Source organism: Halichondria panicea, chromosome 11, assembly GCF_963675165.1.
Source record: "Halichondria panicea chromosome 11, odHalPani1.1, whole genome shotgun sequence".
In the NCBI taxonomy this organism is placed as follows: Eukaryota; Metazoa; Porifera; class Demospongiae; order Suberitida; family Halichondriidae; genus Halichondria; species Halichondria panicea.
The window spans coordinates 401,497-419,432 of NC_087387.1; the positions used below are offsets into that span (position 1 = coordinate 401,497).

The 17,936-nt window shown below is 42.5% G+C and overlaps 3 protein-coding genes across 3 annotated transcripts in view; 1 reads left to right on the forward strand and 2 right to left on the reverse strand.

Moving 5' to 3' along the window:
• Positions 1-464: 464 nt before the first annotated feature.
• LOC135344521 (U4/U6.U5 tri-snRNP-associated protein 1-like) lies at positions 465-8,705 on the forward strand. The gene is made up of 26 exons (XM_064541731.1): positions 465-614; positions 736-833; positions 892-943; positions 996-1,159; positions 1,246-1,338; positions 1,758-1,815; positions 1,907-1,983; positions 2,045-2,127; positions 2,237-2,292; positions 2,358-2,469; positions 2,976-3,056; positions 3,240-3,336; positions 3,544-3,683; positions 3,990-4,062; positions 4,142-4,215; positions 4,303-4,469; positions 4,644-4,717; positions 5,369-5,435; positions 5,887-6,005; positions 6,199-6,264; positions 6,313-6,455; positions 6,536-6,687; positions 6,754-6,789; positions 7,098-7,209; positions 7,571-7,785; positions 8,526-8,705. The coding sequence occupies exons 2-26, from the start codon at positions 746-748 to the stop codon at positions 8,551-8,553; spliced, it is 2,427 nt and encodes an 808-aa protein (XP_064397801.1). The 5' UTR covers positions 465-614; positions 736-745; the 3' UTR covers positions 8,554-8,705.
• Positions 8,622-17,917, reverse strand: LOC135344520 (striatin-interacting proteins 2-like). Its single transcript, XM_064541730.1, has 17 exons — positions 17,754-17,917; positions 17,395-17,641; positions 17,132-17,267; positions 16,862-16,972; positions 16,417-16,783; positions 15,957-16,008; positions 15,741-15,897; positions 15,356-15,464; positions 14,793-14,930; positions 13,644-13,806; positions 13,090-13,479; positions 12,445-12,804; positions 10,885-11,503; positions 10,618-10,764; positions 10,311-10,448; positions 9,863-9,982; positions 8,622-8,861 (listed from the first exon to the last, which is right to left on the reverse strand). The coding sequence occupies exons 1-13, from the start codon at positions 17,897-17,899 to the stop codon at positions 11,369-11,371; spliced, it is 2,511 nt and encodes an 836-aa protein (XP_064397800.1). The 5' UTR covers positions 17,900-17,917; the 3' UTR covers positions 8,622-8,861; positions 9,863-9,982; positions 10,311-10,448; positions 10,618-10,764; positions 10,885-11,368.
• LOC135344523 (xylulose kinase-like) overlaps positions 14,542-17,936 on the reverse strand; it is a 35,968-nt gene continuing 32,573 nt past the window's right edge. Inside the window, exon 14 of the mRNA XM_064541736.1 lies at positions 14,542-14,561. The gene's annotated coding sequence lies outside the window, so the exon portion shown is untranslated. The remainder of the gene's footprint in view (positions 14,562-17,936) is intronic.

Below are 17,936 nucleotides of genomic sequence, written 5' to 3' on the forward strand. Positions count from 1 at the left end.
ATTATTGATGATGAGAAAGATTATTACTTTTCTTGTGTGTTCATAATAATTTTACTACCAAATAGGTGGTAAAGGTTTGTTCTGTTTCATTACAAATTCTACTTTTTTCTTCATTTCGCGGTTGTAAAGACGGTTACACTTCTCGTAATCCAAACGCTCTCGTTTCTTAGTAGGTTTCTCGTAATACTTCCGCTGTTTAATCTGTATGTAAACAAAACACACAAAATCAATGGACACATTTTTTTATAGGGATAATTATAAACTACCTTTTTCTGGAGACCTGTATTTATGAGGATTCTTGTGACTGAGTTGAAAGCATATAACGCTGAACGCCCCCTTACAAGTACAGTTCTGGAGGAGGTTGGAATAACTCGAGCTGCCATCTTCTATCTCAGGTAGAGAGCTAGAGCTAGAGAGATCAGATCACATTGGGCAGAATGTATGGTAGAGGTATCTTTCTTGCTAGTGCATACAAGGCGTGATAACTTATGCATGTGCATGATAACGATCTTTACCTATGATGTGGATTATGGATTAAAAATTACGCTGATATTAAAGCTTGCTACACATTAAATCCGCTGGTTCTGTGAAGCTCAGAAAGTCTGCAAGTTAAGGTACAATTTTTAAGTATTTCAGTAATATAGACAAGGAGAAATTTAGCCTTTTTAAGAGTGTGCTTTATCTAGATTTGAGTTATTCTGTACACTAACTATAATTATGTGTTGAATTGTACAGGACGTGGTTCATGGGTTCGTCCAAAAAGGAACGAGGTTCTGAGAAGAGGGGGAGCCGACACCGTCACCGTGACGACTCGGACGATGACGAGAGAAAAAGTGAGAAAAATCACGTCAATTTTTCGTTATTATTATTGTGGATATTTTCTTTTTTCAGGAGGTAGTCGTCGTAGGAACCGTTCTAAGGAGAGAGACAGATCAAAAAACAGGTAAGTATACATTTTAATTATTCCACTTGTAATTATGTTCCGTCCTGTACAGAGATAGGTCACGCTCACCAAGGGAGAAGAGAGATAAAAAAAGGGAGAGGTCCAGTTCGCCACATCGCAGGGATAAGAGGGAGAGGTCTGGTTCACCGCACCATAAAGACAGAAAGGAAAGGTCTGGTTCCAAAGACAGAGAAAGTTCAAAGAAAAGACGAGAGGGTGAGAACTAACAAAAGGTGTCCTTCACGGTATGAAGATTATGCGTATACTAACATGCACACTGTGGTCCCCTGTATACTATATAGACGACACCAGGGGGCGGTCTAAATATGATGGGCGGAGCTCCAGAGGCGACAATCAGTCACCACAACAAGAGGAGAGAAAAGCAGAGGAAATGAGTGAGTGAGACTGGTCAATACAGTTACTGGGTGGCCAAGTGGTTTGAGCGCTCTGCTGGAGGTCGGAAGGTTGCAAGGGTGGCCAAGTGGTTTGAGCGCTCTGCTAAAGATCAGAAGTTGCATGTTTGAGTCTGATCAGTAGCAAAAAGTTTTTCGGTTTGCCAAAAAATGGGAAAAATTGTTCTAGTTGATAAAAATATGTTGTTTCGTATCGTTCTAGTTGATAAAATATGTTGGTTCGTATCAATCAAAGTGTGAAGAAGAAGAGTTTCAAAAGGATCAAACTACATCCACAACACTGGTGTAGTAGTTCAAAGTCAATTTGTACTTTCGAAGTACACCAGCATTGTTTCGGATATGGTTTGACCCTTTTAAATCTTAAGAGTTGCACCAGCATGCCTAGTAAAACTTATGTGCAGGTGCTGATGTGCCTGCCAGGTCAGGTGACACCTCCTCGCTCAGTATTGAAGAGACTAAGTAAGTATGTACTGTACTGTATGACCCAATGGGAATTAGTCCATATTTGAATTGCTTGAATTCACTTCCTTTTTTCCTTTTGTGCCTGCAGCAAACTCAGAGCCAAACTTGGACTAAAGCCGTTACAAGTGGAAGGTGCAGTTGCTCAGAAAACAGAAGAGACAGAAGGTCCGCTTGTTTGATTTCTCTGCGCCATTTTTTCATCAATTTTTGTTGTTGTTATTGACAGGAGGAGATGCCATTGCCCCTATGAAAACGGAAGAATTTCATGCTCCTCCCACGAACATCGGTCATGTGAAGGCTGCTGAAAAGGTGTGATGTAGAAACCACCCTCTCCATTTCTTCCACACATGCTCCACTGTTGCTCTTTCCCCAGTACCTTTACATGTAATGTGAATTGTTTCTTTTCTCATAATTTCAGCTCAGAGAGAAAATGTCGACCATGAAAGATACCAGGCAATTAGCAAAGAAGCTAGGGTATGTATACACACACTGTAGCTAGCACGCCCCCTCCTACCCTCACAGCTCCACATATCCCACAGCTCCACACGCACACTGGGGGAGAGTGATAGTGACGACGGAGAAGACAACACCACCTCGTGGGTTGAGAGGATGAGGCAGAAGGAGGATCAAAAAAGAGCAGCAGATAAAAAGGTGACTATTTGCAAAATGGGGGAAAAATGATAATTATAAGCGCTTTCGGAAAATCATGTTAGAAAACTTTATCTGTTTTTTTAATTAAATAAATGTGTATCCATTGCTTGTACATGTACACATACAGTATGCTGTATCTTTGGACGGCCATAATTTGGGTTTGGTTGGTCCAATTTCAACTTTTTAATGATTTTCTGGTAGCTCAAAGTGAGCTCTTTCAGATGGCATATTAAAATCAAAGGTCATTTTCGAGGCCATTTTCGACAAAAAAGCGTGGGCTATAGGTGGGGTAAAAGTTCAAAATGGGGTCCGATTTAAAATATTGAGCTGAACATATCATTGGAAAGAGCTCTTTCTAAGCTTTCGGAAAATCCAAAAATTATTGAGATTGGACCAACGGTACGCAAGTTATTTTCGTTCAAAGATTGTTATCCAACTTTGGTGATTTTTCCGAATTGGGTCTGTTTTTGACGTAATGACCTCTCCCCTCCCCTGTGTAACTCCAGGCTCGCATGCTTGCCGAAATGGACGAAGAGTTTGGAATTGGAGATTTAGTCAACTCGACCATAGGGCAGTCCACCAACAGGGTACGTTAACATGTGCTTCAACAGGGTACAGGGTACGTTAGCGTGTACTTCAACAGGGTACAGGGTACGTTACCTTCACCATGTACAGGATATACATACATTGTACATGTATTCGTTATTGTACTCAGCTGTACAGTACCAGTACTTAAGAGATAATTATTTGTACTCTGTGTACATGTACAGGCGTATGCAGCTGCTGATCTCGCTGGACTCGCTGTAGAGCACTCAACACAGGCCTTCAAGGAGGGCAGGAATATAGTGCTAACTCTCAAGGACTCGGGTACGTGGTGTGTGTGAGTGTGTGTGGGGGTGGAGGTGTGTGTGGAGGTGGTGTGTGTGTGGGGGTGTGATGTGCATGTACTGGTGTGGTGATTGTAGTCTTTAAGTATAGAACCTGGAATGATGTACATGTGCTCTATCACTCACTGAGACAGTTGTAGCTCATAATTATTAATTATAATTATTGTTATTATAATTATTGTTACAGGTGTTTTGGAGGAGATGGATGATGTGCTGGTCAACGTGAACATCGTGGACGCTGAGAAGGCAGCAAAGAACGTTGAGAATAAAAAGAAGACCAGACAGAATCCATACGATGAAGTGGAAGAAATGGACGAGTTTGGAAATGTGAGTTAAGAGTTAAGTTTGCAATTCATATCTGGAAATGGTTTTGCTTAAAGTATTAAAATGACGAGTTCGTTGCGTACAGTATAATTACATGTATAATTATATGTACAACTATGACTGTAATTAATGTTATTCATAGCCTTTCCGCTATTCTCAGCGGTGTTACTGTTAGCGCCTTGTACCTGAAGTAGTAGTGAGTATTTGTGACGTAGGTCAGACAGAATGCCACCTGTCCGTGGTACAGTCTACGTACTCTTCCTAATGAACTCTTGTTATTACATGTACGTGTACGTGTACATCACTCAGGTGAATCAACCCACACTGTTGAAGAAGTACGACGAAGAAATAGAAGGAGAGAAGAAAAAATCGTTTACACTCGGTTAGAAACAATTGGCCAACTCATCATGTGATCCCCACCCACACCACACACATCCACCCACCACACACCACACACACAGGTGTTAGGGGAGATGTGGACACCAGCGAAGAAGCGAGATTACAACAAGTTAAAGATAAACTCCAAGAAAAACAGGTTCATGTCACACAACTCTTAAAAGAATTGTACATATTTCCGTTTGTAAAGTACGAGCATTTCAAGCTATGTACTTCAATTATTCAGGTTTCCCTGGAAACAGGCCCCTCCCACATTGCCAGCGAGTACTATACGAGTGAAGAGATGGTTAAGTTTAAAAAACCAAAGAAGAAGCGAAAAGTTCGCAAAAAGTTGAAAGCTGACGATATTTTGCCCCTTGGAGATGTGGGCACTAAGGACCATGGCTCGAGAAGGTATTGTACATTATGTGTAGTATGGCGGTGGCTGTTTCCATTTCTCAATGCAACACATTTTCCTCTCTTACAGTACAATGTATGAAAGAGGCGGTCTAAACTTGACCAGTGTTTGGGGCGGGCACATTCATCACTGCATTTGGTAGTGATAGCAATATTGTGTTTTCCTCACAGGGATCATGGCAGTAGGACCAGCCAGGAACAAGAAGAAGTCAGTATGGATGTCAGTATGGATATTGATGAGCCAGGTGGAATACTTCGTATTGTACATGTACTGTGCATCAATATAATTGTGTGTAGCCCGATTTTATATTTATAGCATAATGTACTCTGTAGTATTTTATGGTACGTGGGTGCTGTACTTTGGTATAACTATGCACGTGTACGTACTTGTAATATGTGATGCAATTTGAGAAAACAGACCACTTGGCTTGGTCTAAAAAAGTTGAGATCTATATGCATACTGATAGAGCAGAGAAATGCCTACACAATGCTATGCTTAGTCTGTACATATCTCATTCTATGACTAAGTTATAATCGTTTGAAGTTGGTTGCTATGAAATTGCATTATTGAAAAAACGCCATTCAAAGATGCCCTACTCCATTAGTAAGCCTATATTTTGCGTTTTTTGACGAAGCACTGAGGTGAAAATATTTGGATTTAGAGCACCAGACTTCACATAGAGATAGTAGAAAGGCTATAGATACTTGTAAGCTTATAAAACTAAATTCATCACTTTGCACTCAAGGTCACAAATTTGCCTCTAGCTCAAATTGAAAATCTAAGCCAAGTGGTCTGTTTTCTCAGATTGCATCACATATACATTGTACGCCTGTGGAGATATTGTAGAGTACAAAGTTCAGACTGTACATTATTATTGTCTTATCTCCTTCCTCAGTGCCCGAGGCTACTACTACTGACTTGAGGGACGACGACACTGGCTCTGTGACAACTGCGCTAGAGAAGTGAGTGTCCATGTGCAGTATCATTTATTTAGTACATCTATGTAAGCTTGCCAATTATTCGTTTTTCCAAAAAATACAGCAACCATTGATCCAATATCAATAATTTTATGATTTTCTGAAAGCTTAGAAAGAGATCTTTAAAATGATGTATTTTAATCCAAAATCAAGTACCAACCATAATTTGTCACTTTTTGGCCTTGGACCATGGGCTATAATCCATGGTATTTGCCCGAAATTGGCCAATTCTGTCATCTCTCAAATATGAACATTGATAGTATCATATACATTGCATAGTCATTACTGAATGCATCTGGTATTGATATTGCTCTTTGTTGAAGTTATGACGTCCGGAAAGTAGCTTATCAAATTATTCGTTTTCTGAGATAATACTTATTATTAAGGCTACCCCCCCCCAGTGTGTATCATGTGCTATACATGTGCTCTCATGCAGGACCCGGAGGTTGGTGAAGCGTGGGCGGGGGGAACCCCACGGAGCAGCGATGGTGGCAAACATGTTACAGAGCGTTCCACAGATAATGGTCAAAGAGGAACCCAGTGATGATATGCCTGGTACGTGAGGGTGTGGAGGAGTGGGTGGGTGAGGGTGTGGGGGAGTGGGTGGGTGAGGGTGTGGAGGAGTGGGTGGGTGAGGGTGTGAAGGAGTGGGGGAGTGGGTGGGTGAGGGTGTGGGGTGTGGGTAGAGACCCAGCTACGATATGCCTGGTGAAGTATTAATTTTGACTGTGTATTACTGTGCCCACAGAAGGCACTATAATACTCAACACCACGTCTGAGTTCTGTAGGCAGGTGGGGGAGGACGAGAAGCCAGGTAAGTGACTATGAGGTCGCTATTCTATTCTCAGTACTTTGTGTTTAGAAAAGAGGCGTGTCTCCGTTGCCGAACTGGAGGATGAGTTTGGTGTTGAGGAGATTATGGAACTAGACACTCCACAGTTCAACAGTAGCGAGGGAGGATGGAGCGAAGTACAGGGCGATACTGAGAAGAAGCAAGACGCAAAGGTGTGTGTGTGTGCCTGTGCATGTGTGCGTGGGTGTGCGTGTGATGGGGGGTTGACAAAGCCGACACTCTTATTCTCCAGTTTGATGAGCTCTACCAAGAGGCAGAACCCATGGCCTCCACCAGCGTGTTGGCAACCCTCCAGCTGGCAGCAAGGAAAGGCTTCATCCCACACGAGAAGAGGAAAGATTCCAAAGGCAGTAAAACTTCTCAGGGTGATGCAAAGAAAGACTTGTAAGTGCCCTAGTTTAGTGTTGTTGTTGTCAATGGTTACGTAACGTCATTGGTATCTTTGCACAGGGAGTATGAACGACAGAAAGAGAGAGAGCGAGAAAGGTGTGTGTGTGTGTGTGTGGGTGTGTGTGTGTGGGTGTGTGTGTGTGTGTGTGTGTGTGTGGGTGTGTGTGTGTGTGTGTGTGTGTGTGTGTGTGTGTGTGTGTGTGTGTGTGTGGTGTGTGTGTGTGTGTGGGGTGTGTGTGTGTGTGTGTGTGTGTGTGTGTGTGTGTGCGTGTGTGCTTACATTTAACTTTTCTAGCCACCAAGTTTGTTTGAGTAATATCAGTGGTGTGTACACTTATTGTCCTATTTTCCTCGTATTTACTGCATCACATGACATCTGTACACACGTCACATGACATCTGTAGGGAACTGTCAAAGTACCAGCGAGAGGGGAGTTTCCCTGAGAAGAAGGGCTACAAACCCAACGTCAGGATCGTACATGTTGACGACTCTGGGAGAGAGTTATCTATTAAAGAGGTATTGCTGCATCCCTTAATATCAGTACATACTCTGTCCCTCCATATTGAAAGTTTATACACTACTAGCCAGAAGACTTTTTGTGCAACTTCCCCCTATCCAACCAGCTGTTTTGTTATCTACGAAAACTATACACGCGCCACTGACATGCATGCAGGAATCACTACAAGTGCTTGTGTATTTGGCCTAGATGTCATCACAGCCATCAATGCTCTGAACTTGTAGTGATTCGTGCACGCATGTCGGACCTCCTCTGATGTGTCCCCAAACTAATACTATACAAGTGGCTTAGGATTATGATTTGTATACACACATGTGTACCTATATGTATTACTATTGAAATTTATTCTTCTGTGTGCAGGCATTCCGGTTCATGTCTCACAAGTTTCACGGGAAAGGCTCCGGAAAGAAGAAGATTGAGAAGAGGTTGAAGAAGATCCAGGAGGAGGAGTTTCTTAAGTCATCCAGCTCTATTGACACGCCCCTCAACACTCTGGCCATGCTCAAGAGCAAGCAAGCGGCCTCTCAGTCTCCCTATATACTCCTCAAGGGTGCTGGGGCCCAGTCATTGCAGGCGTGAGTGTGTGTGTGAGTGTGTGTGTGTGTGTGTGTGTGTGTGTGTGCGTGTGTGTGTGTGTGTGTCTAGTGTAGAGCAAGACTTGCATGATGCTTACAGTACTACCTCTTCACTTCACTAATGCTACGTTCCATTGTGTACAGCCAAGACCTCTTGATACAGCCCATAGTGTGGTCCCCCTCCCACTGTGCCATGTATTAAGACAGGAGCCCATAAAGAGAAGGAGCGGCTAACTTCAACGTACACTCGGGGATCACATCTCGTAATTGCCGGTGAAACCGCACTTCCTTGTTTGGAAGCGACTAAGTGCTTGCAAACCGCATCCCTGCATTGCGTATAACACGTGTAGGGATTCAACCACTTAGTGGACCCTGCATATATGGAAATGCGGTCATAACCACTTACGAGATGTGATCCCCGTAGTTAGCCGCTCCTTCTCTTTATGGGCTCCTGATTAAGATTTAGAAGTCCTAGTGCTCCACCACTAAGAGTACTACAGGGAGAGTACCTGGGAAATCCCCTTTATGGTTCACCACTTAGGTTAAAGGAATGCGCTCTGTATGTGCCTCTAATTGCCCCTGAAGATGATATACAGGCCAGGCACTCAAGGTCCCCCCAACCCTACGTCCCAAATAAACAGCTTGTGTACAAAACAACCCCGTAACTGTAAAATGGTCTAAAATTTTCCTCCCCATTTCCCAATCCTTCACATGCTCACACCTGATTCTTCTTCACATAGGCCGGATGTAATCCGGAAGAGAAAGTGACCACCAACAGAGCAGCAAGGAGCTAAATACATACTTGACTAAATAGTTCTACACACTGTACTCTTGAATTTCTCTTAAAATAATTTTGTCATTTCTGTTTCAAAGTTGGATTACACTTTCGACTGATATTTGATTATTATGAACAAACGCAACATTGAAAAAATTATATAATTATGGACCCGGTCTTGCTCGTATTACAAGTACAATAATGGCTACTACAGTCACCGTGGTGATGGCCGCCACAGCTACCAGTCCTCCTATAACTCCACCCACTATGGCTCCGACATTAGCCGCACCTCCCAGCTCACCTGCAGAGAGAGAGGGGTAATGATTTAATCAATGGCTACAATAATTATAAAAGTTTGAATTAAACTATTCATGCTAAGTGGGATGTAATCAGAGCTAGGAGGTACGACATGAGTACCTCGATTAGGCTTGGTCACGTGCAAGATTCAACAGTGAAGTTATTGTTGCATGTGACTAATTAACTCAATTTCAGCCTATAATTGAGATACTCGTGTCGGACCTCTTCTGGCGTGTAATTTTTGGGATATACTTAAGAGGCTGGAAAGTGGCGTGACAACTCAACGTACCATGTGAGACATGTGAGTAATGATATTATTACAGTCAACAATGGACACTCCAAATAAAGTGTTTGATCACTGGCACCTACACTTGTTAGGAAACTGATTGTATAAGCTTACCACAAATAAGCTCTTTGATAGTATTGGTACTGTCTAATAAAATAATAGGCAAAGCTTTCATCTTTAGAATGTTGCTATGGACTTTTTAATGTGATTAATAATTATAGCCATGGTAACAGGTTATACATTAGGTGCATAGAATGAAGCACAATCATCAATGTTCCCAATGAAGGAACACTGCAGCTAAAGGTTTACTAAAACCCCCGGAATAAGTAAAGGAGGGAAGCTGATAGTATAAGCTCAACACAAATAAATAAGCTCTTTGATAGTTAGTACTTCATAGCTACATGTACACAAGTTGTGACTGGCACTGTCTAATAACCTCTATAATCAACCATACCGGCTAGACTTTTTTCATTATTATTGAAACAACACTTTAGTTTAGATAAGATACTGAGTCTTGTTAATAGAACTGAGTGGTTTTTTTTTAGTTACTATAAATAGATCTAGCCTAATTGTATCAGAGTTGTATATTTCAACAACACAGCTATAGAGGTGTACTCCCTCAGTAGTACTGCAGGCATGTTTTTAACCTTCATAGTATAGCTATATATAGAGGACTCATGCATGCAGGCTAATATGCTTATATTTGTACATTGCCTCACTTCCAATCACTTGTATGTCCCCAGGTAGCGGCGCTAGTTCCTCAGTGGTGGTTGTTGCCATGGTAGTAGGTGCGGAGGTGGTAGGTGCAGCGGTTGTTGGGTCCGGAGTTCTTGGATCACCTGACGTGTGTGGGGGGTACAACAATGTGAGTATTGTATGTGTGTGGGGGGGTATGAGAACTAGGAGCCATATGTAAAGTGACTGACAATACTGTAGTAAGTGAAAGTAATTATGTGTGCATGTGTGTGTGGGTGTGGGTGTGTGTGTGTGTGTGTGGAGGGAGGGTGTGTGTGTGTGTGTGTGTGTGTGTGTGTGTGTGTGTGTGCATGTGCGTGTGTGTGTGTGTGTGTGTGTGTGTGTGTGTGTGTGTGTGTGCATGTGCGTGTGTGTGTGTGTGTGCATGTGTGTGTGTGTGTGTGTGTGTGTGTGGGGGGGGGGTGAGCTTACATGTCATACAGTTTCCAGCGGAATTCACGTACGATAGTCCACCAATGGTGTTGGTACAGCACGAGTCAATTGACGCCATTGCATCCAGTCCCAAACCACTGTCCTGGCATGTACTGGTCCCGTAGCATATCACATTCACTGCAGAGCATGGATTAGGCAAATGACAATTACAACACTAAAAACCATTGCTAAAATTTCGTCACCATGCTGTATGCAAAGCCAAATAATCTGTGCACTATGCCAGTTGGATCTACCAATGCAATCAACGGCTATACCACAAATATGATAGCTGCTGAGCTGTACTTACTTGAGCATACTACACAGACCTCTGCTCCTTGTGTTTGATAAGCCAAATACCCTCTATCACAACACTCGGTCCCAGAGTTGACCACTGCACTCGCATTCCCCGCGCAACTAAAGACTTCCGTAGTGTAACAGTCAGCTAGGGAATGAACTATGCAGGGATTGCATGAGGTTAAAGAATGCATATAGCACAACTATCATATAAAACACAAGTGGAACAGTACCCTCATAGGATGCATGTTGCAACCTGTGATTATAACTTAAAACTCACTTTGTTGAACAGATATTGAGCACAGCAGAGCTGCTACTGCAGTTAAGGACAACATATTATTGGCTTGCATTATTTATTTAATTTATACAGTCTGCCTTTCTGGTAAATCTAAGAGTTGATCCACACTTCTATAATTATACAGTCAAGAATGAACTCTTGATATACTACAATAACACCCACGCATACATCCTGCATTGTGCAACACACATATCTCTTAGCCCTTATTATACAACTGAATACGTATACATGCAAAGCACTGAACAACAAGCCAAGAAAATTGATCATGAAGTGGCATGGTCTAGCTCTGGTATAATTATGGGAAAATATATACAAATGTGGAATTGGAAATAAATACAATATTCAATACAAGAGCACAGCTAAATCAATGCATGCTATAACATAAACAGAGAATTTGAACTGGCATAGCGTTACAAAATGAATGTAGCATCATATTATATCTGATTAAAATCACTATAGTGACAGTTTATAGTTCCATGGCTTTACACTCTAGGAAGGCAGTGGGTGATGAGATAATGGTGTCCCAGTCGCGAGGGTTTGAAAACACCTCCACTTCCAGCCACTCCTCATACTTGGCCTTCCAGATATCACTCAGCTCCATCTGCACGGAGAAATGATGTAATGATATGATGCAAACATGTATCAGTATTGGACCATGCTCATGCACTAGAGGTAGGAAGTTAGAACACTATACAGGAAATGATTGCATGCACATGCACATTCAAAATCCCTTCTATAGAAACCATCTTCCCCTCCTGACACTAGCAGTACCCCCCTCCCCCCCCCCCCACCACTCTCAATTTCTTTCACACGAGACAGGAAGGTTGTACTAGTCAGTGGGTTCAACATCCTGACCTCAATATTATGCCTACAGTGCTATAGTATAGTATGAATGGACCGAACACATCAGAGCTAGAAACCCCCCAATAACAAAAAGTGCACGAGCAGAGTGCTTTGAAATTTGTAAACTTGGTGGTGTAGTAAAAGAGGTGCACACGCATGTATGCATACAAACAACATCTGACACAGTAGAAGCTCGTTTGTGTTTAATAAACATTAGAAATGATTACAGCGTTCAAACATTTAATTTTATATACTAATTTAACATTAAAGGCACATTCAATGGATCTAGCCGTTTATTTATTTTTCCATACCTGGAATTAGTGAACACTAACAAACAGCTAGCATAACAGCATAGTGAAACCGGTTATCAAAACAAAGGACCACCCCCCCTGAAGTGATGAGTATAATTACAATGCTCAGGCGTTAGGTTTGAGGGTGATATGCATTAAACCTAGGTACGGATTCACCCATGCATGCATTGTTATATCAGAGGAGGATTGTCAGAGTCAAGAGGTCTTAATCATAAAGCTGCTTCCGGAGGACTTTAATTGAATTTTCACGTGGAGCTAGCTGACTGGAATTTAATTAAAGTCCTCCGGAAGCAGCTTTATGATTAAGACCTCTTGACCCTGACGATCCTCCTCTGATGTTATACTTGAGCTCTTGGTTATAATTATACACTTAATTTTGAGGTATCACCTTTTGCCCAAGAATGCTCAAGTAGTTTGTGTTTAAAGGTTTGTCAAACATGTCCTCCTCTTCCAGTGCACCCGTATCTCCGCCCACTCCTGGAGCCGACGCCCCCAGCCCACCCCCTTCATTAGGGGATTCCCCTACTACAGTAGACACAGGAGCCTGGCTGTCGTAATAAGTGCTGTTAAATTTCTCAATACAAGATTTCAAAATGCACTCTTGCTGTTGGAAATCTCGAGGCTTTGCATCGAGGTCGTTGCCGTAGGCCCAGTCGTCATGGAGATGATGACGAACACGTCTGTAGATGGCCGAAATGATTTTCATGTTGGTCCTTCGCCAGCTACGACCGAGGTACTTGGTCTGAGCCTGAGGGGGTTTTATAATAAAGTATTAAACAGAATAATGACACAAACAAAATATATTTATCAATCGTTAGGGGTCAAATAGTTCATTCTGGGAAGCACTCACAACACATTTATCATCCCAAAGTTTACGTTGCAATAAATCAATAATAAACTATAATATAATAATTATATAGACATCAGATATTATGAGTGCAATAAACTCCCGTTATCGGTACAGAAGACATGTACATAACACACTGCAATTAGTCCACATGACAACAACATACGCGAGTACTTTCACTTTCACCTTAAGTATCTTGAGAATATACAGCTGCATCATCGGGTGTCGTACTTTAAGCGCTCTCTTTAGAATAGGAGCAGAGCGAAACACCACCAACATGACAGTGGGAAAATGCTTCCATTTTGTCAACTTTTGCAACAGCCTCATCAAATTGATACAACTGAAGAGATTTCTCCAGCAGTATCCGATTTCTGTGGTAGAGCTGTCCACAATGTCGGAGGTAGCCTCCGCATCTTGAGGGTAGAGGACGGAGCGTGGGTAGTTGAGCGTTGTGAAATTGTTTCGCGACGACACGTACTGGTTGACGTTCTGGTTGAAGAACTTTAGTACGAGTGGTATGCAGTTGGCGAACACGAGGTGCTGTCTCACATACTCAAACTGGTAGATGTGGTTCACCTGTACAGAAAGGTGGGTTGGTAAAGATCATCACACCAATATAAACAAAACGACTGTTTAGTTAGTTGCAGGCAACAAGTGCTCTAATGCAACTTGATCAGGACACAGCCTGCCCACCCACCCCACTTCACACACACATCACGCCCACACACACAAAAACACACCTTGAAATGTTTGAGTAGTAACAGGAGAGTGGCCGATATTGCCTTGACAATGATCTCCTTGTGCCTATTGATATCCACGGTGATGAGAGTGTTGTCTCTGTTACTACTAGGAGCGTCCGGAGGGAGCAGGTCCACCAGGATATTCAGTGAGTCATTGCGAGACCTGCAGTAGTAACAACACACTCTACATGCATGGTAGAGTACCAGTGCAACTTGGCTATTATTTTTTTAAATATTAGTACTTAGGTTGTATAATTATACATATCATCCTGTACATTTGGTGGTAGCTAGCCTGCACGTATACATCTAGATTGTTACTAGGAATAAATACTGTACACATCATTATATATAGCCCATGGTCCGAGGCCAAAAAATGTCAAATTTAGGCTCCGAAGAAGTTTTGATTTGAAACATATCATTTGAAAGGTTTCTTTCTAAGCTTTCAGAAAATTAAAATATTTTTGACATTGGATGAACGGTATTCAAGTTAATGGCTGTTGAAAGATGTTCCCCCTCCACAATTTAATCATTGGTTCGGGGACTCTTTCAGCTGCTATAACTTGAATTAACTTGAATTCTGTGGATGCAATGTCAAAAATTTTATGATTTTCTGAAAGCTCAGAAAAAGACCTTTCAAATGGTGTCATCAAACTTCGTATTTGAGAGATAAAAGTATTTGCCAATTTGGCGATACCATGGATTATAATAGCCCATGGTCCGAGGCCGAAAAATGTCAAATTTAGGCTCCGAAGAAGTTTTGGATTGAAACACATCATTTGAAAGGTCTCTTTCTAAACTTTCAGAAAATTAGAATATTTTTGACATTGGATGAACGGTATTTAAGTTAATGGCTGTTGAAAGATGTTCCCCCTCCACAATTTAATCAATGGTTCGGGGACTCTTTCAGCTGCTATAACTTGAATTCTGTGGATCCAATGTCAAAATTTTCTGATTTTCTGAAAGCTAAGAAAAAGACCTTTCAAATGGTGTCATCAAACTTCGTACTTGAGAGATAAAAGTGGCGATACCATGGATTATATATATATTCACACATGTACAGTACAGTTATATATAATAGTTACATGTATTATTGGCCCAATCATTATTGTAACTATGGCACCTCATTGCTAATAGACAGTCTCAGCTTACCTTGAAGTTGGAGCAGCTGCCAACAAGACCTTGAGCAGTGCAATGAGATACTGAGGAAGGTTTGGGAGGAGGATCTGATACAGCTTCTCCGCTTGTCCCTCCCTGACAGGCAACGGCACGTCCTTCGTGAGAGGGGATCTGAGAGAGGAGGGGATTTAATGAACATGTCATGCAGCAACATGGCAGTAGGGGGGGGGTTGTAGTTGAACAGCCATAACTTTAGTATCGTTGATCTAATTTCGAAAATGTTATGATTTTATGAAAGCTTAGGAAGGTGTTTAAATCCACATTTTCATCGGGGCCATAATTTGTCATTTTTGCCCTTGGACCATGGGCTATTTATTATCCATGGTATTGTCATTTCGGCAAATACTTTTATTTCTCAAGTATAAACTTTGAAGACACCATTTGAAAGGTCTCTTTCTAAGCTTTCAGAAAATCAGAAAATCGTTGAAATTGGATGCACAGAATTCAAGTTATGGCAGTTGAAAGAGTCCACTGAACTATAACGGGAAGATGGTTCTACCACAAATGCACACACAAACTGCATGCTTTAAACTGACCTTCTCTGCTGCTGTATTTTCTCTTCCTGCTCAATCTGGACATCAGACAGTGGAATATAGACGTGTTTACGTAGAACAGAGATGCTCTCTCGTATGGGGTGGGGCAGACCTGCAGTAAGGCGGGGGACAGTTACACCCATACTAACAAATCTATCTATGATATGTCGGACACTAATATCTTCAAAACTACAGAAGATACAGACACCATTCAAGGATCATTTTAAAGCTACTTTGTTGGCTTATTCTATCAAATACTGTAGCTCTACATTAAAGAATTGTTTGTGTTACAGCTGAAAAAGAAGACGATATAATTATATTAACTTTGGGTAAGGAGCATCAATTTTAGAGGACATAAATGTACATTGTATTGAATTGCCATAGATACCTGTTAGGTCATCATCCAACCCCTCTGATTCAAAACAGCCGAACTTTGTGCGACAAGCATCAACGTAACTATCCACATCTTTCTTGTGTGCCTTGGGCCGAAACTCAAGTGATTTTCCTCCCGAGCACACTTCTCCCATCCCGTCAGTGTCGCTAACCTGTGTGTGTGTGTGTTATGTGAGGGTTGTGTGGGCGGTGGGGAGAGTGTGTACAGTACCTGTGAGAGTGGCCTGTCCAACACACGGGGCGGTTCAGACGGCATATTAGCTCTGTAAAAATTAAAAAGGATGATAATTATATAATCACCAGTTCCCAAATCAAAATACTTAAAGTGCCACATGCATGTACATGTACGTACATGCATGCAAGCATTGATGTCGTTGGCACATGCACACACACACACACACACACACACACACACACACACACACACACACACACACACACACACACACACACACACACACACACACACACACACACACACACACACACACACACACACACACACACACACACACACACACACACACACACACACACACACACACACACACACACACACACACACACACACACACACACACACACACACACACACACACACACACACACACACACACACACACACACACACACACACACACACACACACACACACACACACACACACGTACCTGGGGTCATAATTTGGTGAGGGTACTATAAGAGGCCTGGCTGGTCTATTCTCAGGGAACACTGGTTCCAGGCCCACCCTCTCCCTCGCATCTCTCTTCAGCATTCTCAACTGCTTCGAGCCTCCCAGCATAGCCAGGCAAGACTTCCACAATAGGAGAAGTATTTTCTTGACCGGGTAGTGCGGCATACTACCATTGCAGAAACTGAGCAACATGGAGAATAAGAGTGATGTGAGCGTGTCGTTGGAACTGACGAGAGTTTCTAGTCCAGAGAGGAACGATGTCCGGAGAGCCTCCCACTGTGGGGGGTCTGTCGGGTCCTCGTGTCGAGCCGTCTCTAGGAGCACGTACAGGAGGCTTAGGATCACTGTGTGTGTGTGTGTGTGTGTGTGTGTGTGTGTGGGGGGGGTAAGTTCAAAGTTCAAAGGAGACTTTGTCTGATTACCTCTGAGACTGAGATTGTCTGCAACCGTGATGTTAGCCCTCGACCCGTCAAAACTGCCACGCCCCCTTTCCATCTCAAGCCGGAGCAGCTCAACCGTGCCCTCGTACACACCTGTGCTCATGTGAGACAAGCGAGTATATAATTATTATATATATACCAGTATACAAGAAGATTTATAAGGCTCCATTAATTTTAGTATGAACACTGCACACCTACACACCCACGCACACACCCACCCACGGACACACACACACACATGAGTACACTGACCTAAGTCCAGCAGCAAGAAAACGTTCTCCCTTGAGGCCATGAACAAGTCTTCCTGTTCCAACCCAGGCTCATAGTTACCCATGGAGAGGTAGAGGAGACTCCGCACTGCCAACACACGATCCTGCGCACCCACCACCTGACAACAACAGAGGGGGGGGGGTAAGAGTGAAGGGTTGTATTTTATAGCACAGAATAACAATAATTACATCATGTGACACCCAATACCACTACTCAGACGGTGGTACTAGAGTTGACAGAATCACCTCGTATTTATCGAGCATGACCATCACGAAATTCTTCTTCTGTGTTTCAGTCAACTTGTTCCAATCTGTTGTCTCAGGTCCAAACACAGACTCCAGTCCGGAATGGAACAGAGACCGGGTCGTCTCGAATTCTGAGTTCTCAGAGTACGAATAAAGCTCAGAAATTTCATTTACAAGCAGATCAGAATCGGAATACTCGAAATCTAGACTTGGGGCATCGAGATTGGGATCCGAATCTCTCTTCTGCCTGTAGGTACATGTATTAAATACGTATAAACAAACGAACGAAACCACTTTTAATACATTTAATACAGGAATTGCATGGCTGTGTTATGGGCTTGTATCTCATTATCCCTCACCTTCTCATGACTTCTCTGAGCCTTGGGAGACTCCCTCCACTTCCAGCACCTAGACTCATCTCTGTAGCTGTGTGTGTGTCTCTCAGCTTCAGCACAGACAAACTAATCAGTGTCTTCTTTGTATGTTTTCTTCTTAAGTGCAGCATAAATACGGTCTATCACATGAGTACGGCCATTGCTCAT

Excerpts from the sequence above, each read along its gene's own strand:
- LOC135344520 (XM_064541730.1), bottom strand. The coding sequence starts at position 17,899 with ATGCTGCACTTAAGAAGAAAACATACAAAGAAGACACTGATTAGTTTG. Across the intron at positions 17,642-17,753 it reads CTCAGAGAAGTCATGAGAAG|GCAGAAGAGAGATTCGGATC; the intron begins GTGAGGGATAAT and ends ATGTACCTACAG. Across the intron at positions 12,805-13,089 it reads ATATTCTCAAGATACTTAAG|GCTCAGACCAAGTACCTCGG; the intron begins GTGAAAGTGAAA and ends AAACCCCCTCAG.
- LOC135344521 (XM_064541731.1), top strand. The coding sequence starts at position 746 with ATGGGTTCGTCCAAAAAGGAACGAGGTTCTGAGAAGAGGGGGAGCCGA. Across the intron at positions 834-891 it reads GGACGATGACGAGAGAAAAA|GAGGTAGTCGTCGTAGGAAC; the intron begins GTGAGAAAAATC and ends TTCTTTTTTCAG. Across the intron at positions 2,128-2,236 it reads ATGTGAAGGCTGCTGAAAAG|CTCAGAGAGAAAATGTCGAC; the intron begins GTGTGATGTAGA and ends TCATAATTTCAG.